The sequence below is a fragment of the Myotis myotis genome, unplaced genomic scaffold (assembly GCF_014108235.1).
Source record: "Myotis myotis isolate mMyoMyo1 unplaced genomic scaffold, mMyoMyo1.p scaffold_m19_p_19, whole genome shotgun sequence".
NCBI lineage: Eukaryota > Metazoa > Chordata > Mammalia > Chiroptera > Vespertilionidae > Myotis > Myotis myotis.
This window is the reverse complement of record NW_023416323.1, coordinates 404,962-431,068: the sequence shown is the minus strand read 5'-3', so window position 1 is coordinate 431,068 and position 26,107 is coordinate 404,962. Positions and strand designations below refer to the sequence as shown.

At 52.0% G+C, this 26,107-nt stretch overlaps 2 protein-coding genes and 1 pseudogene across 8 annotated transcripts in view; 2 read left to right on the top strand and 1 right to left on the bottom strand.

Moving 5' to 3' along the window:
• Window positions 1-31: 31 nt before the first annotated feature.
• On the top strand, window positions 32-13,734 carry GEMIN7 (gem nuclear organelle associated protein 7). Of its 4 annotated transcripts, none has more exons than XM_036346927.1 (3): window positions 32-157; window positions 2,048-2,124; window positions 13,027-13,734. In XM_036346927.1, exon 3 carries the CDS (start codon window positions 13,042-13,044, stop codon window positions 13,435-13,437), a length of 396 nt encoding a protein of 131 aa, XP_036202820.1. In that variant the 5' UTR covers window positions 32-157; window positions 2,048-2,124; window positions 13,027-13,041; the 3' UTR covers window positions 13,438-13,734. The 4 variants fall into 4 exon arrangements, with proteins under 4 accessions (XP_036202820.1, XP_036202819.1, XP_036202818.1 ...); XM_036346926.1 differs by having other exon boundaries at window positions 2,048-2,125; window positions 13,031-13,734; XM_036346925.1 differs by having other exon boundaries at window positions 2,048-2,156; window positions 13,034-13,734.
• LOC118674696 lies at window positions 9,031-12,359 on the bottom strand (annotated as a pseudogene).
• Window positions 13,735-15,537: 1,803 nt separating the features above from the next.
• The window catches only part of PPP1R37 (protein phosphatase 1 regulatory subunit 37), a 45,795-nt gene continuing 35,225 nt past the window's right edge, over window positions 15,538-26,107 (top strand). For 3 of the 4 annotated variants that reach the window (XM_036345394.1, XM_036345396.1, XM_036345395.1), the window contains exon 1: window positions 15,538-16,104. In XM_036345394.1, coding sequence (XP_036201287.1) covers window positions 15,903-16,104 — 202 coding nt within the window. In that variant the 5' untranslated portion in view covers window positions 15,538-15,902. The remainder of the gene's footprint in view (window positions 16,105-26,107) is intronic. The other variant, XM_036345398.1, reaches the window with a different exon arrangement.

Here is a 26,107-nt window from a genome sequence, read left to right as displayed (position 1 = left end):
GCGTCCGGCCGTGCGGGCGTCCCAGCCCGGGAGCCCGCCCGCGACCACGTGGGGCGGCGGCGGCCGCGGCGGAACGCACGCTGGGCGGCGCGCGGCCCGCCCGAGCCTCTGCCGCGGGGACGCCGGCGGAAGTGGGGGCGCCGGCACGCAGGCCTCGGTGAGTTCGGGGGTTGGTGGGGGCAGAGCACCTTCCCCCTCCCCCGTCCGGGCCCCGGACGCCCACCCGCGGGCAGGCCGGGAGTGGCGGGCAGAGGCGGGTCCGAGCGGCCGCACCGCGGAGTCGGGTCGGGTCGGGACGCACGGGCGGGGCTGGTCCCGCGCCGCCGCCGGGGCGCGGTGGGGAGCAGGGGGCGCGGGGTGATAGCTCCGATGCCGGTAACAGGAGTAACAGCAGCAGCCAGACCCCCACCCTTTCCCGGGCGGACTCGTTGGCTTCCTCCGAGCTGGGAGACGGGAAGCAGGTCCAGCCCTGGGCGGAGTGGGGAGTGGACGCCCGGGGGCCGGGAGGACCTACTTAGTATAAGAATAGGAGAGCGATGGGTGGTCAGGGAGGAATTGGAAGAATACTGACCGGCCCAGGGGGTGGAGGGGAGGGAGGGTCTCTCCCCTTTGAACTAATACGCATCCAGGGGGGCAGCCCATGGGGTGTGTGGACGGACGGGTCACCTGCGTTAACTATGTCTGGGCGCCTCTTGTTAAGCTGGCACCCCAGCTGGTTCCCTCCCCTGGCAGTGGAGGACTTGGCTAAACGTTAGTCCGAAGATCTGACCCACTGCCATGGCCTCAGTGAATACTGAGGCCCCAGGAGGGAGGTCCGTGAGTCTCCGGCCCCTGCCATTGACCTCAGGGATGGGATCTGGAGTCAAACGAATTCGTTTGTCAAGTTAGTGGGGGATGGGTGTGGACGTGGTTCCTGGAGCCTTCCAGCAGGAAATCCTTGGTCGGAGACCAGAAGGATAAAGGACGGTGATCTGGTCACCTGGGAGAGTGGATTAATGCCTGCTTTTGTCTTCTTGGGCACGCCCTTTGTGACCTTTCTCCAACCAGTTTCTTCTCTTTTTTCCTCTCCATATAATGACTTTATTTTCCTTTTTTGGTTTTTTAACAATATATTTTTATTGATTTTTAGAGAGAGAGGAACGAGAGGGATAGAGAGATAGAAACATCAATGAGAGAGAAACATCACTGATCCCCCATAGGGGATCGAGCCTGCCACCTGGGCATGTGCCTGACCAGGAGTCAAACCAGTGACCTCTTGGTTGCTGGGTCGATGCTCAACACCTGAGCTACACCAGCTGGGCTGTTTCCCCTTTTTTTAAAATGTAGAGTTAAAGTCATCCAACATACAGATGTAACTATGGTTCCTTGCATATTTTTTTCTGTCTAAAGTTAGGTATTTCAGCTCTGAGATGATCCCATTAAAATGACAACATTTCTGAAAAATGGGTTTCATATTTATTTGACGGGAAATAAACTCCCCACTATCCCCCCCCCCCCCCAAGAAAGAAAACAACAAAAAAACCTCTAGTCCAGAGCTACTGGCAGACAGTTCACAACCATGGCTAACACATGGTGTCCATGCAGGGAGAGGGCCCTGAGACAAGCAATGTTGTTAAACTTTTTAAACCAGCTACTTTATTGTTCAGAATAAGAAGAATACTGAAGAAAAGCATTTTCCTTTTAGCCCAAGCGGCTATGAATAGTAAAAACCAACTGATTTGAAGTCCCTGGAATGCATGCAACTTAGACTTTCCTAACGCACACAGCCAGGTCCCAGGCTCTGAGTCTGCCTTTTAGGAAGACTGGTGCTCGCTGGGTCACCGGCTGTTTATCGTTCCTCGGGGGTTTTGAGTGGCTGCTGCTTTGGCGTCTGGCTGCTGGGTTTCAGTTTTGGGATCTTTTCCATTTCCAGCACTTTTCTTACTCTTGTCTGCTGCCACGACGGCCCCCATGATTTCCATGATTTCCGGCGGTGGCTGATCACTTCCCTGGAGCTGGGCCGGAGTTCATAAACCTGGGACATCTGTTGCTTTCAATTTTTTTCCAGGATGGTCTGAACCTTGCTAACACCATCTCCCCTGGCCTGACGGACATCAGCTGGTCGTCCTTCAGGATCTACCCAATCCAGAGCCAGTAGCTCTTTGGTCCGTTATCAGGTATTTTTTGTCCGTCTTCTTACCTTCGAAGTTATCCACAGCCTGCTCCAGGATGGCTTCTGCTCTCAGCACACCTGGATATTAGGGGGGTACTTCAGCCTCTCCTGGCTTTGGAGGTGTGGCTTCTGCCGAGGCTGGGCTGGGGGCTGCCCTCTCTTTTGCAGCCACATTGTTGGAGGAAGATCAAATCAGTTTCTTCTCAGGTCACACCTTGGCTGCAAACCTCCCGGGGCTCCCCTGTGCTGGCTGAAAAAACTGCCCTCCGCTCAGGGCCGGCCACCGGGGTTTTGCTCCCTTTCCTGCCACTCACTAGCGTGCACCCAGCAGGTGATTTGCCATCTCCCAGCTCCAGTTTCTTTTCAGGAGAATGGGGATTGCACTCCTATGACCAAATCTGTTACCGCGCCCCCTCCCCCGATGGAGAGAACAAGGCCCTGCGCTGGCCTGCCCTGAATTTTGTTTATTTTTTCTGAATTTTGTTTTATCCAGGGATTTAATTTAGTGACCAAGTCCTTGGCCACTTGCATAATTTCCCATAAATCTTTTATTTCGTAGGAATCCTGGAGACTAGGTGTTTCTCTTACACTCAAGTGTTAATGTAGGTTGGGGGACAGCCCTGGGGGCTGGTGACCTATGACTAAGCCTGCAGTGCCCTGGACAAATAGATTAGAAAAAAATAGATTAGAAAATGTCTATCCCCGTTAATCCCATTTACTGTGGTCTTCCAGACCAGGCAAAATCGGGGAGCCTACCGTGGCTCTGCTTTTTCTCTCAATCCATCAGCAAATAGTGAGGGCTCTCAACTTTCAAAGCATACCCTAAGGTGATCACTTCTCGAACCCCCACTGTTACCACCCCACCCCAGGCACCACCATCATCCCCCCCCCCCCCCGGACCACTGTGGTGCCTTCCTCACTGGGCTCCCCACTTCTGCTCTGTCCCCCACTGTCCATTTTCTGTTCCGCAGGCAGAGGGATCCTGTGAAGGTCCTGTCCCTCCTCTGCTCCGAACCTCCATGGCTCCTGTCTCACCAGAGTACAGGCCCAAGTTCTCGCCGGGGTCCTCAGGGCCCTGAACGTTCGCCTCTGCCCCCACCTCTTCCGCGCTGGCCTCCTTGCTAATCCTGAGTCACCCTTCCTTGGTCTTTGTATTTGCTCTTCCCGCTGACTAGAAGGCTTCCCCCCCTCGATCTCCGCATGGCTTGATTCCTATTTCATTGACGTCTGTGCTCACAGGTGACCTCATCAGAGAGATCTCCTCTGGGTGCCCTGCTTCCTGGAAACCACCTCTTGCCCCCTAGGCTGAGCCAGGTGTTCCCTCGGGGCTCTCGCCGCCCTAGGGCTCCCTCATTCCAGCCCTGCCTATTCTGGGTCGTTGTCTGGATTAGAGACAAGTCTGTCACCATGAGGGCCGGGCCGGGCTGTTCCAGGCACAGCTGTGTCCCCACTACCACCCAGCATGGGCTGGGCACAGAGCAGGAACTGAGATAATGTGGACGGCGAATCTTTATGTTCCCTAAATGAGTATTTACAGCCCTCCCCCTGTGCCAGGCCCTAAGAGGGGCTGGGGATGGAGTTGTGAAGTAGTCGGAGGTGTCCATTCTCTCAAAGACTGTTCTGTGGCAGAACAGACAGCACAGAGGAAAGCAAATAAATGCATTTGTCAGGAGGTGATGGGGCTGAGAAAAGAAGAAAGGAGAACGTGAGGGGAAAGGGCCGTTACTTTTCTCCCAGTGAAGGTGGTGTTTGCACAGTGACCTGAATGAAGCGAGGGAGGAAGGTGAACCATGACTAGAAATACATTATGTCTCCCATTTGGGACAGGGTTCTAGGCAGCAAGAACAGCATGTGCAAAGGGCCTGAGACAGGAATGTGCTTGGACTGTTATAGGACCAACAGTGAGCAAAGGGTGGAGCGGGGGGCGAGGAGGTCAGAGATGATGGGTCCTCTTATGTAGCCTCTGTAAGAACTTCGGCTTTTGCTGTGGCTGAGGCAGGAGCAGATAAGAGCTCTTGGTAGAGGAGGGGTTGTGATGAGACTTAGTTCTAACAGGATCTCTCTGACAGCTGAGTGGGGAAGAGACAGGGGTGAAGGTGGAGGCAGGGAGCCCAAAGGAAAGAAGACTGACCGCAATAGTCCAGGTGGGAGATGCTGGTGGCTGGGATGAAGAGGAGGCAGAGTCGGGGAATGAGAAATTACCAGATTCTGGATTTGTGGGGTTTTTTGTTTTGTGGGGTTTTTTGTTTTGTTTTGTTAATCTTCATCCAAGGATTTTTTCTATTGATTTTTAAAGAGAGTGGGAGGGAGGGAGGGAGGGAGGGAGGGAGGGAGAGAGAGAGAGAGAGAGAGAGAGAGAGAGAGAGAGAGAGAGAGAGAGAGAGAGGGAGAGAGAGATTGGTTGCTTCCTGCACGTCTCCCACACACATCCTATCTGGGACCGGGAATTGAACCTGCAACCCAGGCACTTGCCCTTGATTGGAATAGATACAGCGATGGAGAACCTATGACACGCGTGTCAGAGGTGACACGTGAACTCATTTTTTGGTTGATTTTTCTTTGTTAAATGGCATTTAAATATATAAAATAAATATAAAAAATATAAGTCTTTGTTTTACTATGGTTGCAAATATCAAAAAATTTCTATATGTGACACGGCACCAGAGTTAAGTAAGGGTTTTTCAAAATACTGACACGCCGAGCTCAAAAGGTTCGCCATCACTGGAAGAGAACATTCGACTCTTCGGGGCTCAGGTTGACACTCTAACCTCTGACCCACACTGGCCAGGACCTGGATGCATTTTTGAAGTGGAGCTGACAAACTTTACTGATGGATTGATTGAATGTGGGTAGCAGAGAAATTGAGGAGTCCAGACACTGGGGTGTCCTTTATCTGTGTGATCACCAACCTTCCCCCAGAGATTCTCCCTTCTCCTAACCCTCTAGGACAGTGGTTCTCAACCTTCCTAATTCCGCGACCCTTTAATACAGTTCCTCTTGTTGTAGTGACCCCCAATTTCATTGTTACAAATTGAACATAATTAAAGCATAGTGATTAATCACAAAAACAATATGTACTTATATATGTGTTTTCCGATGGTTTTAGGTGACCCCTGTGAAAGGGTCGTTCGACCCCCAAAGGGGTCGCGACCCACAGGTTGAGAACCGCTGCTCTAGGAGGTCTTTTTTATGCTTCATTTCACAGATGAGGAACTGGAGCAGGGAGACTGCCCATAGAGTTGCAATGACCTGCCCAGATCCCTGGTAGTGAATCTGGGCTTAGGACTCACTGGTCTCCCCCAATTCACATCCTTTTTTTTTTTTTTTTAATATATTTTATTGATTTTTCTACAGAGAGGAAGGGAGAGGAATAGAGAGTTAGAAACCTCGATCAGCTGCCTCCTGCACACCACCTACTGGGGATGTGCCCACAATCAAGATACATGCCCTTGACCGGAATCGAACCTGGGACCCTTCAGTCTGCAGGCTGACGCTCTATCCACTGAGCCAAACCAGTTAGGGCCCCAATTCACATCCTTATCCTCTCTCCCTGATGAAAAGCTGTGACTCCAACTCCTTATTGCAAGGCCAAGCTCAGAGCGGGTTTTACATTTTTAAGTGGTTGGAAAACGTTTTTAAAAATCATTTGTGGTGTGTGAAATTATATAAAATTCAAAATTCAGTGTACCAGTAAGTAAGGTTTTATTGGAGCACTAGATGCCCCGTGCATAAATTTGTGCACCAATGGGGTCCCTCGGCCTGGCCTGTGGAATCAGGTGAAACCAGCTCTCTGACATCCCCCAAGGAGTCCCGGATTGCGAGAGGGTGCAGGCCAGGCTGAGGGACCCCACTGGTGCACAATCAGTGCCAGATCAGTGCCAGGGAGGGGGCCGGGGAGGGATGCGGGAGGCTCCAGGGCGTGTCTGGCCTGTCTCCCTCAGTCCCAATCGGCTGGACCCCAGCAGCAAGCTAACCTACCAGTCAGGGCGTCTGCCCCCTGGTGGTCAGTGCACGTCATTGCTAGTGGTTGAGCAACCTTAGCATATCATTAGCATATTACACTTTGATTGGTTGAACAGACAACCAGACACTTAGCATATTAGGCTTTTATTATATAGGATAGCCATGTTCATTGTTTATGTTTTATTTATGGCTTTCCTGCTACTATGGCAGAGTTGAGTAGTGTGATGGAGACCCTATGACCCATGAAGCCCAAAATATTTACTATTGGGCCCTTTGCAGAGGATATTACTGACTTCTGCTAATAAGAAATATATTGGGCTCCCAATGGGACTTGGCAGCTAGTTCCACAGGGGCCTGGGAAAGGGACAGAAAGGTTTGGGAGTGGGTGACTGTAAGGTTAGGAGAGGGAGTTCAGATTCCTAAGGGGGAATCTAACTTAAAAATATATATATATATCCCTAGTCGATTTGGCTCAGTGGATAGAGCATCAGCCTGTGGACTGAAAGATCCCAGGTTCAATTCCGGTCAAGGGCACATGCCCAGATTTTGGGCTCAATTCCCAGTAAGGGCGTGCAGGAGGTAGCCAATCAATGTTTCTCTCTCCCTCCCTCCCTCTTCCTTCCTCTCTGAAGTCAATAAAAACATATTTAAAAAAAAAATTAATGATGAGAGAGAATCATTGACTGGCTGCCTCCTGCATGCCTCCTACTGGGGATCAAATCCACAACCCAGGCATGTGCCCTTGACTGGAATCCAACCCGGGACGCTTTAGTCCACAGGCTGAAGTTTTTTCCACTGAGCCAAACCAGCTAGGGCTATATATATATATTTTAAAAATATATATATATACATATATATTTTTTTATTGATTTCAGAGAGGAGGGGAGAGGGAGAGAGAGAAACATCAATGATGAGAGAGAATCACCAATCGGTTGCCTGCACATCCTACAGTGGGGATTGAGCCTGCAACCTGGGCATGTGCCCTGACCCTTACCAGGAATCGAACGGTGACCTCCTGGCTCATAGGTTGACACTCAACCACTGAGCCACACTGGCAGGGCTCATCATTGATGTTTCTATCTCTTTCTTCCTCTCCCCTCCTCTCTGAAATCAATAAAAATATATTTATAAAAAAATTACATATATATCTATAATAATAAAAGTACATATGCTAATTAGACCAGACAGCCGGACGACCTTCTGGATGAAGCCAGGGCTGCAAGGGCCAAGCCCCTTGCACAAATTTTGTGCATCGGGCCTCTAGTGTGTGTGTGTGTGTGTATATGTGTATATATATATATATATATATAGCCCGGCTGGCGTGGCTCAGTGGTTGAGTGTTGACCTCACTAAAAATGTTTTTATTATTTATTTTTTAAAATATTGATTTCAGAGAGGAAGAGAGAGGGAGAGAGAGATAAAAACATCAATGATGAAAGAGAATTATTGACCAGCTGCCTCCTACATGCCCCCTATTGGAGATGGATCCCACAACCCAGGCATGTGTCCTGACTGGGAATTGAACTGTGACTTCCTGGTTCATAAGTTGATGCTCAATCACTGAGCCACATCGGCCGCGTAAGGAATCTAACATTTTTTTCCCCCAAGATTTTTTTTAAGGGACATGGAAGCATTGCAACACATTCCTTTTTAAAATTAGAATTTAAAATTTATTTGAATAGGTTATTCAAATACATGGGACAGAATTCAAAGGGTACAAAAAGGCAGACAACTCCGGGCTCTTCATGGGCAGAAGGTCGGAATGCCTGGCGTTTGCAGTTTCCTGGATTCTGTCCAGCTGCCCTCTTTACGGCTGTCCTAATTGACACCGGGCCACAGGGATTTGAAGGTGTTCCTCCATAGCTGCACCAGCTCAGAGCTTTATCAGCCCCTTTTATCTTCCCTGGTCTGGGAAGTGGAATCCTATAGCCTGGTAGCTTGAATTTGCATCTCTCAGGTTCTCAGTGAGGCTGTGTGAATATGTCACTTACTCAGTAGCAGTCTCTATTCCCCCTCTTCCCACCTGATTGTCAGTGGTTCTCAACTAGAGACGATTTTTTTTGTCCCCTAGAGACAGTTGGTGTGTGTGTGTGTATTTTAATGGCTTTACTGAATTGACATGTAATTCTCAGACCATGCTATTCCCTAATAGAGAGAGTTTTGGTTGTCACATCTCAGGGAGCTACTGGCACCTAGTGGGTAGAGGCCAAGGATGCTGCTAAACCCCGACACCCAGGCACAGGACACCCCCACAAGACAACAAAGAATGATCCAGCCCAAGTCAGTAGCAGGGAGGTTGAGAAACCCTGGTCCACAGCCTGGACCCATTTCTCGTCCTTTCTTGCAAGGAGCTCACAGTTGAGCTGCAGAAACAGGAAGAGCCTCACAGAAAAAGGACAATCTCGATCACTTCTGGACCATGAATGACCCCAAGACAGACACTGGGTGCCTCATATTTGTCAGTGACTTCAATTAACCATTTTATTTTTGTTTATTTTTGTTTATTTTTTTTTAAATATATTTTATTGATTTCAGAGAGGAAGGGAGAGGTAGAGAGAGATAGAAACATCAATGATGAGAATCACTGACCAGCTTCCTCCTGCATGCCCTCCACTGGGGATCAAGCCTGAAACCTGGGCATGTGCCCTGACTGGGAATTGAACCATGACCTCCTAGTTCATAGGTCACGCTCAACCACTGAGCCGCACTGGCCAGGCCAATCACTTTATTTTTAAAATATATTTTTATTGATTTCAGAGAGGAAGGAAGAGGGAGAGAGAGAGAAAAGCATCAATGATGAGAGAGAATCATTGACTGGCTGCCTCCTGGGATTGAGCCCGCAACCCAGGCATGTGCCCTTGACCGGAATCGATCCTGGGACCCTTCAGTCTGCAGGCTGATGCTCTATCCACTGAGCCAAATTGGCTAGGGCCACTTTATTTTTTTATACTAAGTATGTTATTTGTATGCTGTTGCCAGTGTATATAAAGTAATTATCCTTGTGAAATAGAAACTCATGAACATTCATAGAAGTAGATGCTAAGGACTGACAAAAGCAGAAGTTTGAATAGTATGGCACATGTTACAGGGATAAGATTTTTGTACAGGCTTCAAATTCAGCTCTCTGAATCTTCATTGGTTCATGAAAAGTGGTTTAGAACACCTTCAAAGATTCATTTCCCTACAAAAAGGAACAAACTTTCTGGGATCTGAAGGGATTGGTACTTGAAGATACTTCCATCAGCAGGGGGTCACGTTGAGCATTCTGCAGACAGAATTTTTCAAATCGGCAGCTGCCTGGTAAACCTTCACTCGGTTGAGCCAGGCCTCCAGCCTGAGCTGTTGAACCTCTTTCTCCATAGCGGCGATGCTGGAGGCGCCAGACCTGATGCACAGGAGAGCTGTGTGAGGACGGGTCGGGGTGTGAAGGCGGGAGGATGTGGGGGAGCCAGTGAGGAGTTGACGTCAATAGTCCAGGCAGGAAGTGGTGGAAGTGATGGTGGTGGGTCCCCAGTTAATGAGACCTTTAGGGAGGAGGGGACTGAGCCACAGAGAGTGGAGCAGCTGCCTGAACCAAATGTAGGCGCCCCTCTCTTCCTCCTCCAACCCCCAAAGCCAGCGTCTCCCCATATGCAATCCACGTCATAGCAGTGGTGCTTGCGATGTTGCAGGAGAATGCTAAACATTGTACATTAGGTCATTCAGTCCCCATGACAACCGTGGGAGGTAGGTCCTTTTATCGTTCCTGTTTTACAGGTGGGGAAACCAAGGCACAGAGCAGTTAACACATTGTATGCGGGAAACGTATTTATACGTTCTACCAGTGTAGTAGAGCGCAGGACACGTATTAATACGTTTTTTATAGACTAGCGGTAGAATGCGGGTAACGTATAAATACGTAAACTAAAGTTATCGTAATTGTACTGAACGTTGCCATTTGCGCAAAAAATTAGCAAAAATGGCCCGCGCCACCTGTTAGCACGAGATAAAAACTACCCGCAAACAATGTGTTCAGCAGTTCACCCCGGGTCAGACAACAACACGAATAACAACTGTAACTCTTATGGAGAACCTGGTGTATATCCAGCCCGGTCCTGCAAAGCCTGTTGAATCCTGATAAACAGAGGTGGCAATTGGTGCTATTTCTCCATACAATGAAGAGCAAAGTGCCTCTTGCTTGAGGTCACCCAGCTAAATAGGCCTGGGAGCTTCATCTCCACTCCTTTCATGGGACCAGAGCCTGGTCCCTGTGCCAGTCAGTGTTCCAGGAGCTGAGGACACGGGGGAGGAGGGGAAGCAGGGCTATGGGGACGGAGCCATATTGCAGGGAAGGACCATAGCAGAACAATAAATATACAAGATGTCTAGGAGGGGTCTGTGCTGCAGAGAATGATGAAGCTGATAGAGGGATGAGGGGCAGATAAAACTTTAAGATCAGGTGGTCAGGGAAGGGGAAAAGGAGATAGAGCAGAGGGAACCCCAATGCCCAGGCCTGAGAAGGGATTGCAGGCGTATTCAAGGACCAGCAAAGAGGCCAGAGTGGCTGGGGTTGGATGGTGTGCCAGGAGGGGGTCCAGAACATGGGGGCCTTGAGGGCAGTGATGAGGACCTTGGCGTTGAACTAAGCCACCGGAAGCTCTGAATAGCGGGGAGATGTTATTTGACTCTGGTCCCTCTGGCTGTGAGGACAGGGATAGGGGTGTGAAGGCGGAAAGGTGTGGGGGAGCCAGTGAGGAGTTGACTTCAACAGTCCAGGCAGGAAGTGGTGGAAGCGATGGTGGTTGGACCAAGATGTTGACAGTTGAGAGAATAAGAAGTGGTAGTCTTTGAATAGATATATATATATATATATGTATATATAATTTTTTTCCCCTCAGCTTTTTCAAAAAAATTTATTTTTAAGTATATTTTGATTGATTTCAGAGAGGAAGGGAGAGGGGGAGAGAGAGAGAGAAACATCAGTGATGAGAGAGAATCATTGAACGGCTGCCTCCTGCACGCCCCCTGCTGGGGATGGAGCCCACAAACTGGGCATGTGCCCTTGATCAGACAGGGGTGGGCCAACTTTTTGACTCGAGGGCCACAGTGGGTTCTTAAACTGGATCGGAGGGCCGGAACAAAAGCATGGATGGAGTGTTTGTGTGAACTAATACAAATTCAAAGTAAACATCATTACATAAAAGGGTACGGTCTTTTTTTTTTTTTAGTTTTATTCATTTCAAACGGGCCGGATCTGGCCCGCGGGCCGTAGTTTGCCCACGGCTGGAATAGAACCTGGGACCCTTCAGTCCGCTGGCTGACACTCTATCCACTGAGCCAAACTGGCTAGGGCTACTTGTTGATTTTAGAGAGAGAGGAGCATTCATTGGTTATTCCACGTATTTATGCGTTCATTGGTTGCTCCTGGTATGTGCCCTGACCAGGGATTGAACCTGAAACCGCGGCGTATCAGGAGAACGCTCTAACCAACTGAGCTCCCTGGCCAGGGCTTTCCCTCAGCTTTTCTTTGACAACCTTGATATTTTTGAAGAATCCAGGCTAATTTTTTATTTTTTTAAGAAAAAGCTTTAACTGTGAGGTCGAATGGCAAGGAGACAAGAGGCAGAGCTCAAATCTGTCTCTCAGGCCCAGCCAGTGTGGTTCAGTGGTTGAGCTTTGACCTATGAACCAGGAGGTCATGGTTCAATTCCCAGTCAGGACACATGCCCTGGTTGCAGGCTCCATCCGCCGTAGGGGGAGTGCAGGAGGCAGCCGGTCATTGATTCTCTCTCATCGATGTTTCTATCTCTCCCTCTCCCTTCCTCTCGATAATCAATAAAAAATTTTTTTAAAAAAATTAAAATTGTTAAAAAAAAAATCTGTCTCCCAGGTTAATTTTTTGGTATAATGCTCTTCAAGTTGATTAGATTGATTAGACACAATTGTCCCTTATGATTAGATTCAGGTAATCCACACACCTGTGTCCTGTCCTTTTTTTTTTTAATTTATTGATTTTTTACAGAGAGGAAGAGAAGGGGATAGAGAATTAGAAACATGGATGAGAGGGAAACATCCATCAGCTGCCTCCCGCACAACCACTACTGGGGATGTGCCCGCAACCAAGGTACATGCCCTTGACCGGAATCGAACCTGGGACCTTTCAGTCCTCAGGCCGACGCTCTACCCACTGAGCCAAAATGGTTACGGCTGTCCTGTCCTTCTTAATACATCACATCAGTAGGTACCTGGTGTCTGTCTGTCTCATTACTGCACGTATTAGCTTTGATGCCTAAGTGCTGGTGTCCACCAGGTTTCTCCACCATAAAGTTACTCTTTACAGTGAATATCTTGTGAGGAGGCACTTTAAGACTGTAGATACCCTGGACCGCATTGATGTTCCTCCACAGGTTTTAGCATCTATTGATTTGAGCTGCCGTTCTAAGATAAGAAGGAAGTTTCCTTCTCCTTTGTTTTTAATTAGCATGGACTCAGGGATTTCTGTTTTATTCAATGGTTATAATCTGCACTTGTCATATTTAAATGTTCAAATCATTCCAGATTTGTCCAGTGGGAGCCCTTCCAGGCTGCGTCTGCGGGATGGGATTTATTCGGAAGGTAGCATTTCCTGGTGGGTTAGATGGGCCATGTGTGAGAGAGGAGAGGAGACGGGTCTTTCAGCACATGTTTATGGCCAGGAACTGGGTGTAAAGCTGTGATAACATCAGGCAGAAGTCCCCACTCTGTGAACCTCGTGAATGGTGGCAGTTCTGGGAATAGGGGACTGTTGGATGATGCAGCTTTTAGGAGGGGGAATCAGGAGGTTGGTTTTGGACAGGCTGAGCTGAGATGTGGCAGAAAAGCCTCTGCTTCCAGTCCTCCCTCTTCCTGTCACCCCACCTCCCTATGTAATGACTCCCGTTCTTCTTCTTTACCCAGCAGCCCGGACAATGCAGACGCCACTGCCCAGTCCTGTGCCCGTGCTCCGGCTGCCCCGGGGCCCCGAGGGCTTGAGCAGAGGCTTTGCCCCCGATGGACGAAGGGCCCTCCTGAAGCCAGAGGTTCCTGGAACCCCGGAGTCTCCTGTAGTTCACGAATGTCAGGAATCCCAGGAACAGCGGGCCCGAGCCCTCCTCCGGGAACGCTACCTCCGCAGCCTGCTGGCCATGGTGGGTCGCCAGGTCAGCTTCACCCTGCATGAGGGTGTGCACGTGACCGCCCACTTTGGAGCCACTGACGTGGAGGTGGCCAACTTCTACGTGCTGCAGCTGCAGACGCCAATAGGCGTGCAGGCGGAGGCACTGCTCCGGTGCAGTGACATTATTGCATACACCTTCAAGCTGTAAAGACATTGTGGGCCCAGCCAGGTTCCCAGGCTTCCAGCAGTTCCAGATCTCTGGGCCTCATAGAGTTCGGAATTCCCTTGGGGTTTTGGGCCAAGCTCCAAGCAACTGACTTCTTCAGGTCTCCAGTGTCTCCAGTAAAATTCTGCAACCCCACAAGTTCTAGATCGCATTGAAAGGAATGCTCTACCTCACAGAACTTTACACTCGATAGAAATGTGGGTCTTGGGGCGGTTCCCGAAGACTGGAGGTGGGTGGGGCCGGGGAGGGGGCAGTGGGAATAAAGGAAGGCAAATTGCAGAGTGGGAAATTGTTTATTATAGAAGTTGCAAAGTTCAGTCACCCTGAAGAAATTCCCCAATACCACCCTCCTGCCAAAGAACAATTATTACAGGAAAATCCGCCTCCTGTTGTTGTTTTTTTTTTTAGTATGTTTTTATTGATTTCAGAAAGGAGGGGAGAGAGAGAAACATCAAAGATAAGAAAATCATTTATCGGCTGCCTCCTGCACGCCCCCTACTGGGGGTGGAGCCACAACTGGGCATGTGCCCTTGACCAGAATGGAACCGGGACTCTTCAGTCTGCAGGCCAAACGCTCTATCCACTGAACCACACCAGCTAGCCCCCCCCCCCCTTTTTTTATAAGTGTACCCAAACAGGGATGAAGCCAGATTTAGGGGGTGGGAGGGTAGCTGTCCAAGGACTGAATCCCATGGAGCTGGGCCAAGAAGAAGGGCACATCAGAAAGCTGGGAGAAACTTGGATAAAGGTGCAGGGATTGGACTGCTCCTAGCCTCAGGGAACAGCTGGAGCGACCTGGATAACAGGCTTGGATGTTCTGGACTAAATTTCTTTATTGGGTGGGAGGGGATGTACGTAGCAAGGGATGCGCTCCTGGGTGGCCTGGGTGGTGTGACCACCGCAGATTCGCTTCCCCCACCCCACCTGTGGAAAGGTCGGACTCTGCGCGGCGCCATTGAGAAAATGGCTGAGGATTAGGGATTAGAGTGAAGCTTCACCTCTCCATTTTGCTCCAGCTCTGTGGCATGGCCGTCCAAGTCACTTGCTTCACTTAGCCCCGTCACTAGTAGTCTTTTGGCAGATTCGTTTTAAAAAAGTAATTTCTGCCCCCTTTGTAATCCCATCAACTTGAAAATGCAGGTGGAGATCTATTAAGTATACATGAGATTTGCTTCGTTCCTGTTCAGTCACGAAAGTGCGGTGGCTAATGCCGGAGACAAGTGGAAAGTCTCAGCTTCCACATGTCCATTCACAACGCCACCTCTGGTGAGTCCCTGGCCTAGCTCTCGAGTTGCCTTGGCAACGACGTCGCTCGCTCCTCCCCAAGGCCCCTTTTTGGGGTTTTAGCCCCGCCTTCCCCCCCCCCCCACCCCCCCGGTTGCTGCTAGGGCTGGGGAAAGCTCAGCGAAAGTGCGGAGGCGAATATAAGTGACTGAATTGAGTCGGGGCGCGGGAGGGTGGGGGCGTGGAAAGGCGAGCGGGGGCGTGGCTTGAGCTCGCGCCGGTTTCGCTTCGGGCTTAGTGATCTACCTGCTCCATCGCTCGGTATTTCGGTTGGCAGATTCCTCCTGCTTTTGGAATTCCTTCGCCCACCCGACCCCCTTTTAAAATCAAGGCAATGAGCTCCCACCTACTTTAGTTTATAAACTTAAATCGTATCTTATACAACGCTATCCAGCTACAGAAAATCGTTGATGAAACTGCAGTCTGCAAATGAAAGGCTACAAACTAGCAAGGGGGCACGAGCTCGGTCTCCAGGTAGAGGATGCCTCGGTCAGCACCCGTCACCAGTACTCACATTCCACACAGCTATCACCTTTCAAGTTCTCCACCCCTTCACCTCTCTCCTCCTCAGCTGGCCTCGCCCGGGCAAGCAGATGCTTTTTTATCTTCATCGACTCCCCTCCCTTATGCAGTGTCTGAGCTAGTGACGAAAGTGCGCGAGCCCGACCCACAGCTCTCGGGACGGAGGCGGGAAGGCGGGGGGCGGGCGGCTCGGGTTCGCGCGTGCGCGCTGCTCCGGGAGACGGCGTCCGCCTCGCCCCGCCCGCCGTGCTCTGCAGTTCCGGCTCTGCGGATTCCGCGCTCACGTCTCTTTCTCCCGTGGCTCCAGCTGCCTTTTGTTCTCCCACCTCAGCACCCCGCGAGGCGACTCTGCTTGCGGACAGCTCAGATAGATTTTCTGCTTTTCTTAGTACGCGGTGGGCTCACCCGGCCTTTAGCGAAAGTGCGGCTGCGAACAAGCAGGCGGACGCGGAGCTCGGGGGAGGCGCGCTCGGGCTCCCGGTGGCGGCGGCGACGACGACGACGACCAGGAAAGCGGACGGAGGCGGCGCCTGAAAGAGCGGCGGAGCCCATGCCCCGAGACGGCGGGCGGGCCCGGAGAGACAAGTCCGGGGCCCGGGGCATGTCCCCGGGGCCCCCGTGAGGAGGCGGCGGCGGCGGCGATGGAGAACCCGCCGCAGGAGGCGCCGCCCGGGCCGGGCGCGGACGGCGACGCCGAAGAGGCCCCCGCCGAGGCCCAGTCTCCCAGCCCCGCATCGTCCCCGACCGACGGGCGCCTCAAGGCTGCGGCCAAGCGCGTCACGTTCCCCTCCGACGAGGATATTGTGTCCGGAGCCGTGGAGCCCAAAGACCCCTGGAGACACGGTAACCATAACCGAGGAGAGGGGGCGGGCGCGGGGCCTCGGGAGCCGGTGCGACGCCCAGCACGCAGGTGCCGCTCAGTGAATTGCACCTAATGATGACTTCAGGCGGCAGTCGTCTGTAGAGATGGGATGGCTGCTGGGTCGGGAAGGTGAGACGTAGCCCGTTTATGCTCACCCCCACCTCCGCCCGATGGTTTTAGGAATTAAAACGATGAGCCATTAAAAGAAAGTTTGGTGGCCTGGGAGATCGGGAGGACTTAGCCTTTGAGCTCATAGTTCCCCCGGAGCAGGATCGAGGGAGCTAGCCGGGGAGGAGGAGGCCAGCACGGGCGCTGGAAGCGCAGTTGGAGAAGTCTGCTGGGCCCACGGGATGAAAGCGGTTCCATTTCCTGGTCTGAAGCCTGCAGGGAAGGCAGGGACTAAACCTGGACTGTGGCTGCAGCGGAGGCGGTAAATCCTGGGGTCGGGGAGCGGGAGTCAAGGTAAACTCGCAGAAAAGGAGCAGAATGGTGGTCCATTGGGGGTGAGAGAGTCAGGTGTTAGCTCTTGGCGTGAAGAAGGAGGAAAGTCACTCCGTGCTTGGAAGCAATACAGTGGGGCCTTGACTTACGAGTTTAATTCGTTCCGAGACCGAGCTCGTTAAGGAGCTTGTTAACTCAAATTACTATCAACTCAATGCAAAAAATCAGCCGAGAGACAGCTGGCATCTCAAAAAACTCGTTAGTCGGGACACTCGTAAGTCAAGGCCCCACTGTAGTTGGTAGTTGTTCAGGAGCAGAGGGACTTTGGGGCCTGGATAGAGAAGGCTCTTTCTTTTTTTTTTTTTCCCCACCCGAGAAAGAATTGGGGAATTGGAGGTGCTGGTCGGTAGAAGGTGAGAACATGGGAGAAGTGGGTGGGTGAGGTGTTGGGGGAGGAAGCAAGTCTGTGGACTGTAGGTCCCTGGAGGCGGCCAAGTCAGCGTTGGAGCTGAGAGGGCAGCTAGCTGGAGGAGTGCTTTACCCGCGGGCTGGGAAGGTGGACAGCCTCTCCTGTGATGGACGGCAGCCGTGAGGGTGAGTCCGTTCCTGTGCTGGGGTGGAGAGCCCACAGGGAGAGGGAGCAGGCTGGCCCTGGCTGGGTAGAAGCTGGTCTGCTGGCCCCCGGGAAAGAGGAGGGACTGCTGCTGGTCGGTGGCAAAGGAGGACTTGGTGCCTTTGGTGTGAGAGTGAGAAACATGGTAACTGGAAACTGAACACACAGGGCGTCCACCATCAATGCCAGCGTGACTAGTTACTGCTAAAGAGACCGGCGGGGGTTAATTTAAGATTCTTATTTACTTATTTATTTATTTTATTATATTTTTAAAAATATGTTTTATTTATTTTTTTTACAGAGAGGAAGGGTGAGGGATAGAGAGTTAGAAACACAGATGAGAGAGAAACATCGATCAGCTGCCTCCTCCACGCCCCCTACTGGGGATCAAGCCTGCAACCTGGGCTTGTGCCCTTGTCTGAAATTGAACCCGGGACCCTTCAGTCTGCAGGCCGACGCTCTATCCACTGAGCCAAGCTGGGTAGGGCATAATTTGAGATTCTTGACATTGGAAGCCAGCCAAGTTCTTGGGCTCTAGGCCCTAGGGATAGGTGGTCACTTTTGGGTTGGAGAACTTGGGGGGCTGGGGCTGGGGCTGAGGAAGGGAAGAGTGAGAGCGGGCCTGGCTGTAGCATGGCATTCAGTGCAGAGAGCTCAGAGCAGGCAGGGGGAAGACCGGGGGAGACAGCTGGGTGGTGAAGAGCAGAGGCTCCAGTTCAAGTCCTGACTCCATTTACCCACTTCGTGGCCTCAGACTGGTAACCTAATTCCTCTGAGCTCCAGTCTCCTCATCTGTAAAGCGGGTGATAATACCCATGCCTTCCCGGCTGGTGTGGCTTTGACCTGTGAACCAGGAGATCATGGTTCGATTCGTGGTCAGGGCACATGCCCTAGTTGCGATCTTGATCCCCAGTCAGGGACGTGCTGGAGGCAGCCAATCAATGATTCTCTCATCAATGTTGCTCTCTCCCTTTCGACACTCTTTTGGAAGTCAATAAAAATATATTAAAAACAACCACCACCATGCCACAGGGTTTAAGAGAGGAATAAATCAGATTGTGTGTGAAAAGTTATTGGCCAAAGTGAGCCTTCATGAAGTTGCAGTTGTTATTGGTCATTTTAGGGGTGACGTTAGTTGACATTGGTCATTTTAAGAGTCAGTCTAGAGGAGTTGGTTCACAGGGTTGGGGCCTGGATGTGTCTGCTTCGCAAGCTTCCAGGAGAGGGGCAGAGATGGGACTCACTGGGCCTGGGGGAAGGTGGTCAGTTTGTGAGCTAGAGGGTCGTGGGGGGCAGTTAGAGGGTTTGGCACAGGGTGGGGTAAAATTTCTGATCTGCAGGTTCTCAGAAGAGGAGCAGCTGTGGGTAACCAACCAGCTGTCTGTCTGGCTTTGAGTAAGCCATTCTTCTCTGAGCCTCCTGTTTCCCTCGGCAAATGGCGCTAATTGCTACCAGGAGGTAGTTGGGAGGATTAAATAAGATTAAATAAGATAGTCCTTGTACGTTCCTGCTGTTCCCCAGGCAGAATCATTTTTGCTTGTTTGTTTGTGTGTTGTTGTTTTTTAAATATATTTTTATTGATTTCAGAGAGGAAGGAAGAGGGAGAGAGAGATAGAAACATCTATGATGAGAGAGAATCATGGATCGGCTGCCTCCTGCATGTCCGCCACTGGGGATCATGCCCACAACCGGGGCATGTGCACTTGACCAGAATCGAACTTGGGACCTTTCAGTTCGAAGCCGAAGCTCTATCCACTGAGCCAAACTGGCCGGGGCTGTTTGTGTGTTTTTGTTTGTTTTGGCGGGCAGTCTTGGAGAGGCAGTGAAGGAGTTTGAGGGAAGGAAGAATGTCAAGACAAGTCCGCGGGAGTCTGGTTGCCGATTGGTCTGTGCTAAGTAAGCGGTGAGGATGCCTTGCAGGCCGGAGGAGTCTGGTTCCTGGAAGTTTAGAGGGAGCCTGCAGGGACTGGTCCGGACGCACACTTTGGAGGAGTCAGTGGGTCTTGGGTGGGAGGTGATGACATGGAGAAATGGGTCAGTGTATGGACTGGTAGAGTTGGTTTGTCTCGACTGAGGAGAGGGGTTAAGGAGTTGGTCTGGCAGTAAAGGAGTTGGATGATCTTGGGCCCCAGGCATGGAAGGGAGTCATTGACAATGGGATTTACGGGACAGGACATTGGAGGGTCTATCAAAGCTGAGGAGCCGGTGGCTGGCTTCTGTGCTTGTGGGGGACAGTGGTGTTGTTGACTGACCTGGGACTGAGGGAGGTGGAGGCTTGCCAGGCTTTAGAAGAGGAAAGTTGGGCCAAGGGGCTACCTAGCTGAGAGGTCAAAGGGTCTTCGCTGGGCACTGCAGGGAGGAGTGGGTTGGTCTTGGAAGAGGGGGCGGGGGATTTCTTGGAGTTGATCTGTAAGCTATGAGAAAGCACAGAGGGTGTCATATGCGCTGTGGACCTAGTGGGAAGGGTGATGGAGGAGTAATTCTGGGGCCTACTGTGCTGACACGATTCCAAGGCCAAGGGGGACGGAGGAGCTGGCGGGCCTGAACTGGGAGAGAGGTCATTCAGAAGCTGTTCTTCCATCCTAGATGGAGAAGTTGCCTGGGCCAGGAGGTGCAGAGCACCCCTGGGCTGGGGGAAGCAGCCTAGAGGAATCAGGGCCCAACACAGGGTGCCTGCTCAGCAGAGCCCTGCCCTGGCAGGAGAAGCTCTGGCCCCTGGCAGCCTCTGGCTGGGGTAGAGGAGGACTGGGACGGGGACTAGAGTGGTGGCCTCACTGGGAGGGAGTCCTGGAGGTGTCTGCCTGAGGGTGGGAGCCCCATCAAGCCCTGCCAAAGTTGGGGCTTTCTGGAGGTGAGGTGCTATGGAGGAGGGAGATTGTGAGGGAGGGTCCCAGGCCTCCCAGAGCATAGAGAGTCCTTCCCTGGCTCCCATCTCACATAGTGTTCCCACCACCCCAGTTCCGGGGGCCGGCTTGTTTTCTCCATGGTACATATGGCCATCTGATGTTACATGCCATGTTTGTTTTTGCGTGAGTGGTCTCTCCCCCCCCCCCCAGAATGGGAGAGCAGACCGTGTCTGTCCTCGGCCCCCGAAGAACATGCAGCAGTTGTGGTTGAATGAGAGCTAGTGCACATGTGTGCAGCCATTCTGAAAGGGTGAGGCCCGGCCACACCTGGGACCCATCTCGCCAGAGTGTGCGTCCAGGCCTCCAGCAAGGCACTGGCTCCTGCTGAGCTTGTCAGTTTCCTCATCTGTGAGAGTGACCCCTGTCCCGCTGGCCACCCGGGTGTCTGAGCGGATGGGATGAACCTCCTCCGTGCATAGGGATGGGAAGTGAAGCTTGGGGCGGAGGTGGGGTGGAAACTGTGAGTGGCAGACGCTGCCTCAGTACTGCCAGGCTGGGCTTGTGTACACTCTGCTCTCAGGCGAGGGGGTGGGTGTGGAAGGGGGCACCAGCAGAGGAGGGGCAGGCTGGCTGCACCCCACCCTGAGGTGGCAGGCCTATGATTCCAGCTCTTCTGTGGGCCAAGGCCAGACTTGTACCAGGAACCCTTCCAGATCAAACTGCAAGAATGACCCAAGGCTCAGCTGTCCCAGCTGCACGCTGTGCGGGGAGGCGTGGGGCTTGCAAGGCATGCATTGGAGAGCATGTGACACTGGCCACAGTCTGGGAGGCTTGTCTTCTCTTCCCTCTAGTCCTACCAGTGACTCATTCACCACTCCCTGACCTCCAGCCCCGGAGAGTCAGTCCTGGAGAGTGGGAGGGGGGGTATTGCCCACCAGGAAACTCCTGGTGTGGAGTGGAGGTGTCTGCAGGGGCCCAAAGGTGCAGCCACCCGAGCTTGAGAGGGGTGGTGGAGGCAGTGGCCATGGTGTTCTTAAATGGGGATCTAAGAGAGAAGTGCCTTACTCTTTGTTCTTATTGAAACGTGGGCTGCAAATTTAGTCCTTGAAACTGGTTGGACAGGTAGAAATGACCTGTTAGTGGTAGAGAGAGGCCCTTGGTTAAAATTCAGCTCATTTGTGCCCTGGCTGAGTGGCTCAGTTGATTGGAGTGTCGTCCCGTACACCAAAAGGTTGCAGGTTCGATTCCCAGTCAGGGCACATGCCTGGGTTGTGGGTTCCGTTCCTGATTGCGGATGTGCAGAGGCGACCGTTCAGTGTTTCTTTTTCTCTCCTTTCCTTTCTCTCTAAAAATCAATAAATTACAATAATAACATATCCTCAGCTGAGGATTAAAAAAATTTTTCAGCTTGTTTGAGCATAAGTGGTGGTGTTGCTGGGGAGTGGGGAAGTGGTTGTGGGGGGTGGCTTTGACGATTTTGCCCAGATTTCCATCTGGGCCCAACCTCACCTACTGCGGGCATTGGTACATTGACTGCCGTGTGACTTTGGGCGATCAGCAGTGTGACTTTGGGTGTAATTTTTCTGTCTATAAAATGCAGCTGACAACAGTACCTCATAGGGTGATGGTAAGGATTAAGTAAGGTAACAGTCCATGGGTGAAAAAGGTGAAGGGATTAAGCAAAGACACAACAAAAAACCTCATAGACAACAGTATGGTGATTACCAGACGAAAAGGAGGGTGGGGGTTAAATGGTGATGGAAGGAGACCTGGCTTGGGATGGTGAACACACAATATGATGTACAGATGACGCATTATAGAATTGTACCCCTGAAATCTGTATAACTTTATTAATCAATGTCACCCTAATAAATTCAATTTTTTAAAAAAGATAGCCCATAGTGAATGCTCAGCAGATGTTTCCTTTGCATTTCTTGTCATTGCCAGTCCTCTGCCCCCTCCTAGAGTCTCTAACCCTTAATGTGCTTCCTGCCCCATCAGATCCCTGCTGTCCCTGACCTACTCCTTTGAGATGAGTACCCCAGCCATCCCTGACTGGGCATGGGAAAGATATCCAGGCCTGATCCTATCTGTTACAAGCTGGGTGACTGTGGGCAAGTTGCCCAACCTCTCTGAGCTGAAACTAAATCAGCATGCCTTGTACCATCAGCCTGAGAGAGGCTTCAAGGGCACCAAGATTCTAATCTGAAAGTGTTAGCCCCAGCCTCTCCAGGTACCAGCTGATGACAAGTTTCAGCTCCTCCCTGAGCCTTAATCCCCTCTGTAGAATGTCCCCTGCCCCCACTCCAGCCATCTGCCCTGTTGGGACATGACCTGGTTGATGGTACTATGATGTGAGTGCCTGCTCTGCCAGGCCTGGCCCTTTGCACACTCAAACTCAGGCAGGCTGCCCTCATTCCTTCCACCTCCAACGCTCTATTTGTGTCCGCATCAAATTTCCCTCTTCAAGGACAAAGACTGTGTGAGAGTCACCTCTGTGACCTCAGTCTGGCGCACAGGAGGGCTCAGATGCTGGACGAATGGCAGAGGAATGAGGTGTGTCCTTGTATCCATGGCAGTATTTGGGAGAAAGCTCTTTGGCGTAGTTAATCCACTCTGTGCCAGGACAGGGACCCTTCCTCAGAGGTCTGCAGGCCGGCTTTGGCACCATCTGGAGTCCCAGAAAGAGACATCGCACATCGCACATCTGGCGCACAGTAGGCACTCAGCAGATAGTCATTGAGTGAGGCAGTGGAACTGTGTGCATGCGTGCATGTATGCGTTCTGGAAGTGAGGCATTGTGGCTACCATTAGTCTTTCACAGTCATTCATATTAAGAACCGTGTAGAGCCAGGTGCCTGGGCTGGACTGGCTATAAGAGGCAGTCTCTGGGTTTGGGGCAGGGGTGGGCAAACTTTTTGACTCGAGGGCCACAATGGGTTCTTAAACTGGACTCAGAAGAAGGAGCTGTGGCCGTGTTTCCCGACGTTGCCATGTTAACACTGCTGCTGGTGAAGGAGCGGAGGGGAGAGCAAGAGAACCCTCTCTTTCGGCTCCGCTGGCTGGATAGAACGGCCGAACGGGCGGGATCCGGCCCACAGGCTGTAGTTTGCCCACGGCTGGTTTGGGGTCTAGGAATCTGTTTCTGCAAAGCTCCCCAGATTTGACCGTCCTTGTGCTCAACGGTTCCCTATTCAGCTCAGCTGTTCAACACTCAGTCCCAAGCCTGCTGCCTTTTAGACCCCAGTTCAGGGGTGGCTGGGTTTGACCTCACCGACTTGTCTTGGAGCAAATTGAAATGTCTGGCTTGAGATAACTATAGAAATTCAAGTTGGGAAGGCAGCCTGCTGTGGTAGAGTGGAGAGGGGTCCAGGTGGAAATCCCTGCCCTCTGCATGACCTTAATAGTCACCACTCATTGCCTTCCATGTGCCTGCCACTGGGCTGAGTGCTGTTCTTTCCAATTAGTAGATGAGGAAGTGGAGGTAGAGAGGTGAAGTAGCTTACCTGAGGTCACAGAGCCAGTAAGTGGTTGAGCTGGGATTCAAACGCAGGGAGTCTGGCTCCAGAGCCTGCACTCTTGGCCCCTGTGGACTGGCGTTCTGTGCTTTGGCTGCTGCATTCAGTCTGCGTGTGGTGTAATTTTTTCTTCCATAACCCATAACCCTTTATAAAATGGAGGTGACAGTCAGTTCTGGTCTGGCAGGGTTGAGGAACAGACCGAATCAAGGGCCTGGCCCAGTAGGCACTCAGGAGGAGGCTCACTGTGGTTCTTGGACAGGTGTCCTGGGAGGGCCCCACTGTGCCATTCCTGTGTCCTCAGCGTGGGGTTCTCGTTCTGACCCTTGGCCTGAGTTCTTACTGTGCTGCACAGTGCCTGGTACGTGGTGGGTGTTCAGTACATCCTGGCTGAATGTGCAGTTCTGGCTCTGTAACCAACCATTCATTTAGCAAGGTGAGGCCATGCCTGGTGTGGGGTGGGGAAGACAGGCCAAGGCCCCGCTTCCATGGAGTGAAGGAGATACCCAGTAAACAATCCTAATAAATCTCGGTGCCCAGGCCTCTGATTAGGAAGAGTTCACGGGGTGTGTGCAGGCGGGCAGGGCAGGGGCAGCTTCCTGGAGGAAGGGCCATGGGGTCTAAAGAAACCACAGGAGTAGCCAGGTGAGGAGCAGTGGGAAGGATGTATAAAGTGCTGGAGGTGGAGAGAGCTAGCGAGGTGCTTCCAAGGAATAGAAAAAAGCCAGTCTTACTGGAGTGGGGAATCTAGAGGTGGAGGCGGGAGGGTCAGAGGTGAGGCTGGAGAAGGTAGAGAGACCACCTGCCAGGTGGCACCTCCTAGGCCTGAGGTTGGTGGGAGACAGCAGAGGGTTTTAAGAAAGGGCATACCTGGTGTTTTTAATAGAACCTTTGTGGGGATGGCATAAGGAGGGTGAGACCGAGGCTGGGAGACCAGGGAGGTGGCCATGGGCCAGGAGCCTGTAGACTCTGGGCCGTGTGGCCCTGTGTTGGCTAGTAGCTAACATTTGACTTCATTGATTTATTCATTAGGTTTAGCTGAACCTCCTCTTCCCCCAGAAGGTTTTGCCATCACCAGTGTTTTCTGTAACACTTCTAAGGTGACAGTTTTCCCCCATCCATTCTCCTCTCCCCTGTCGGTTCATCCTGCCCCCTCCCTCGTGGGGGGGTGGATAGCACGTGATACACTACCTCCTCCATGTGACCTCAGCAAGTGGCTTTGCCTGTATCATCATCTCTTTAGATCCCACACTTGCCAGACCCAGAGAGCAATAAAAAACAGTCCCAGACCCTGCTGGGTCCTGGCATAATATAGTTGTCCTGTCACTCTCGTAAAACCCAGGGAATTGTGAATTTCAGAATATACCTGGCCCCCGGTTTTGCAGTAGGCAGGTCCTTCTTGAATCTGTAAATTGGTAGAAATAGGATGGGCTGCTCAGGGTTCCTGCTTTGGAGCTTACTGGCCACTCAGCTTTACTGCCTCGGGATCTTGTTTGTGAGGGGATTGAGGGTTATTCCCTACGTGGAAGCAGCTGGGACACTCACTAGCTGTTGCAGGCACTCAGGAAGGCCTTGGTCAAGTTGAATGAGGACCTGCCCCTGCTGTGAGCCTGCCCTGCTCCCTCCTCTAGAAGCAGTGGCAGCTCACCTCCCCGGGCTGGATGGGCTGGGAAAGCACTCTGCCTGGGTGGAATTCATCTGCATGAACGCGGGCATGTCCAGAAACCTCCCGCGCCACATGGTCCTGTGTGTGAGGCCATTTGGACAGAGGACATGTCTGTTTCAAAGCTTTCTGCCTCCTTGGGAGGAGCCAGGCCTTCTCAGCTGGGAGCACACCCAGCATCAGGCAGGTCTGGTGAGAATGCCCCAGGTCCTGCATGTCACTGCTCCCAGGCAGGCACCGCCACTGCTCACCTGGCCTGACGCTGCCGGGCTAGGGTGGCCCACTGCATTTAGGCAGCTGGAGTAGAAGTGGGGCTGGGGCTCAGGGGAAGCTGCATTGGAAGCTGGGTCTGGTGTTTCCATTAGTGAGGGAGAAGGGCGTTCAGAGGCTGGATGCCCACAGGAATGACAGGCATCATCACGCTTTGGTCCTTTCCCTGAATTTGGAAGGCAGTTCCATGAAGGCAGGCCATCATGGTTTGGCTCCTTCTCAGTGTCCCCAGAATGCCTCGCAGTGCCCAGCACTCCACAGGCCCTCTCATTGGATGGATTGGTGGTGGATGGAGGTACACAGTAGGCACTCTAAAGTTAGCCTCATCCCCTTCCTTACTCTCTGTAGCTGGTTTGGAGCCAGTGCTTCAAGGTGGGGGTGTTGGTTTGGAAGTGTCTGCTGACAGCCACTTGGCTCTGTGACTTGCCTGCCACCCTCTCCCTTTCTAGCAGAAGCCTGGGTTTGGAGCCCTGGTCGGGTGGGCGGGCCTCTGTTGGAACCCTTTGGGATCAGACTCGTGTGCCACCTTCACACCCACTCTTCCATCTCTCCACAGTCTTCTTGTCACACCAGCTGCCATCACCATGTAGTGGGAGAGCTGCTGGTGGTGTGTGCAGCCCTCCCCCTTGTGCA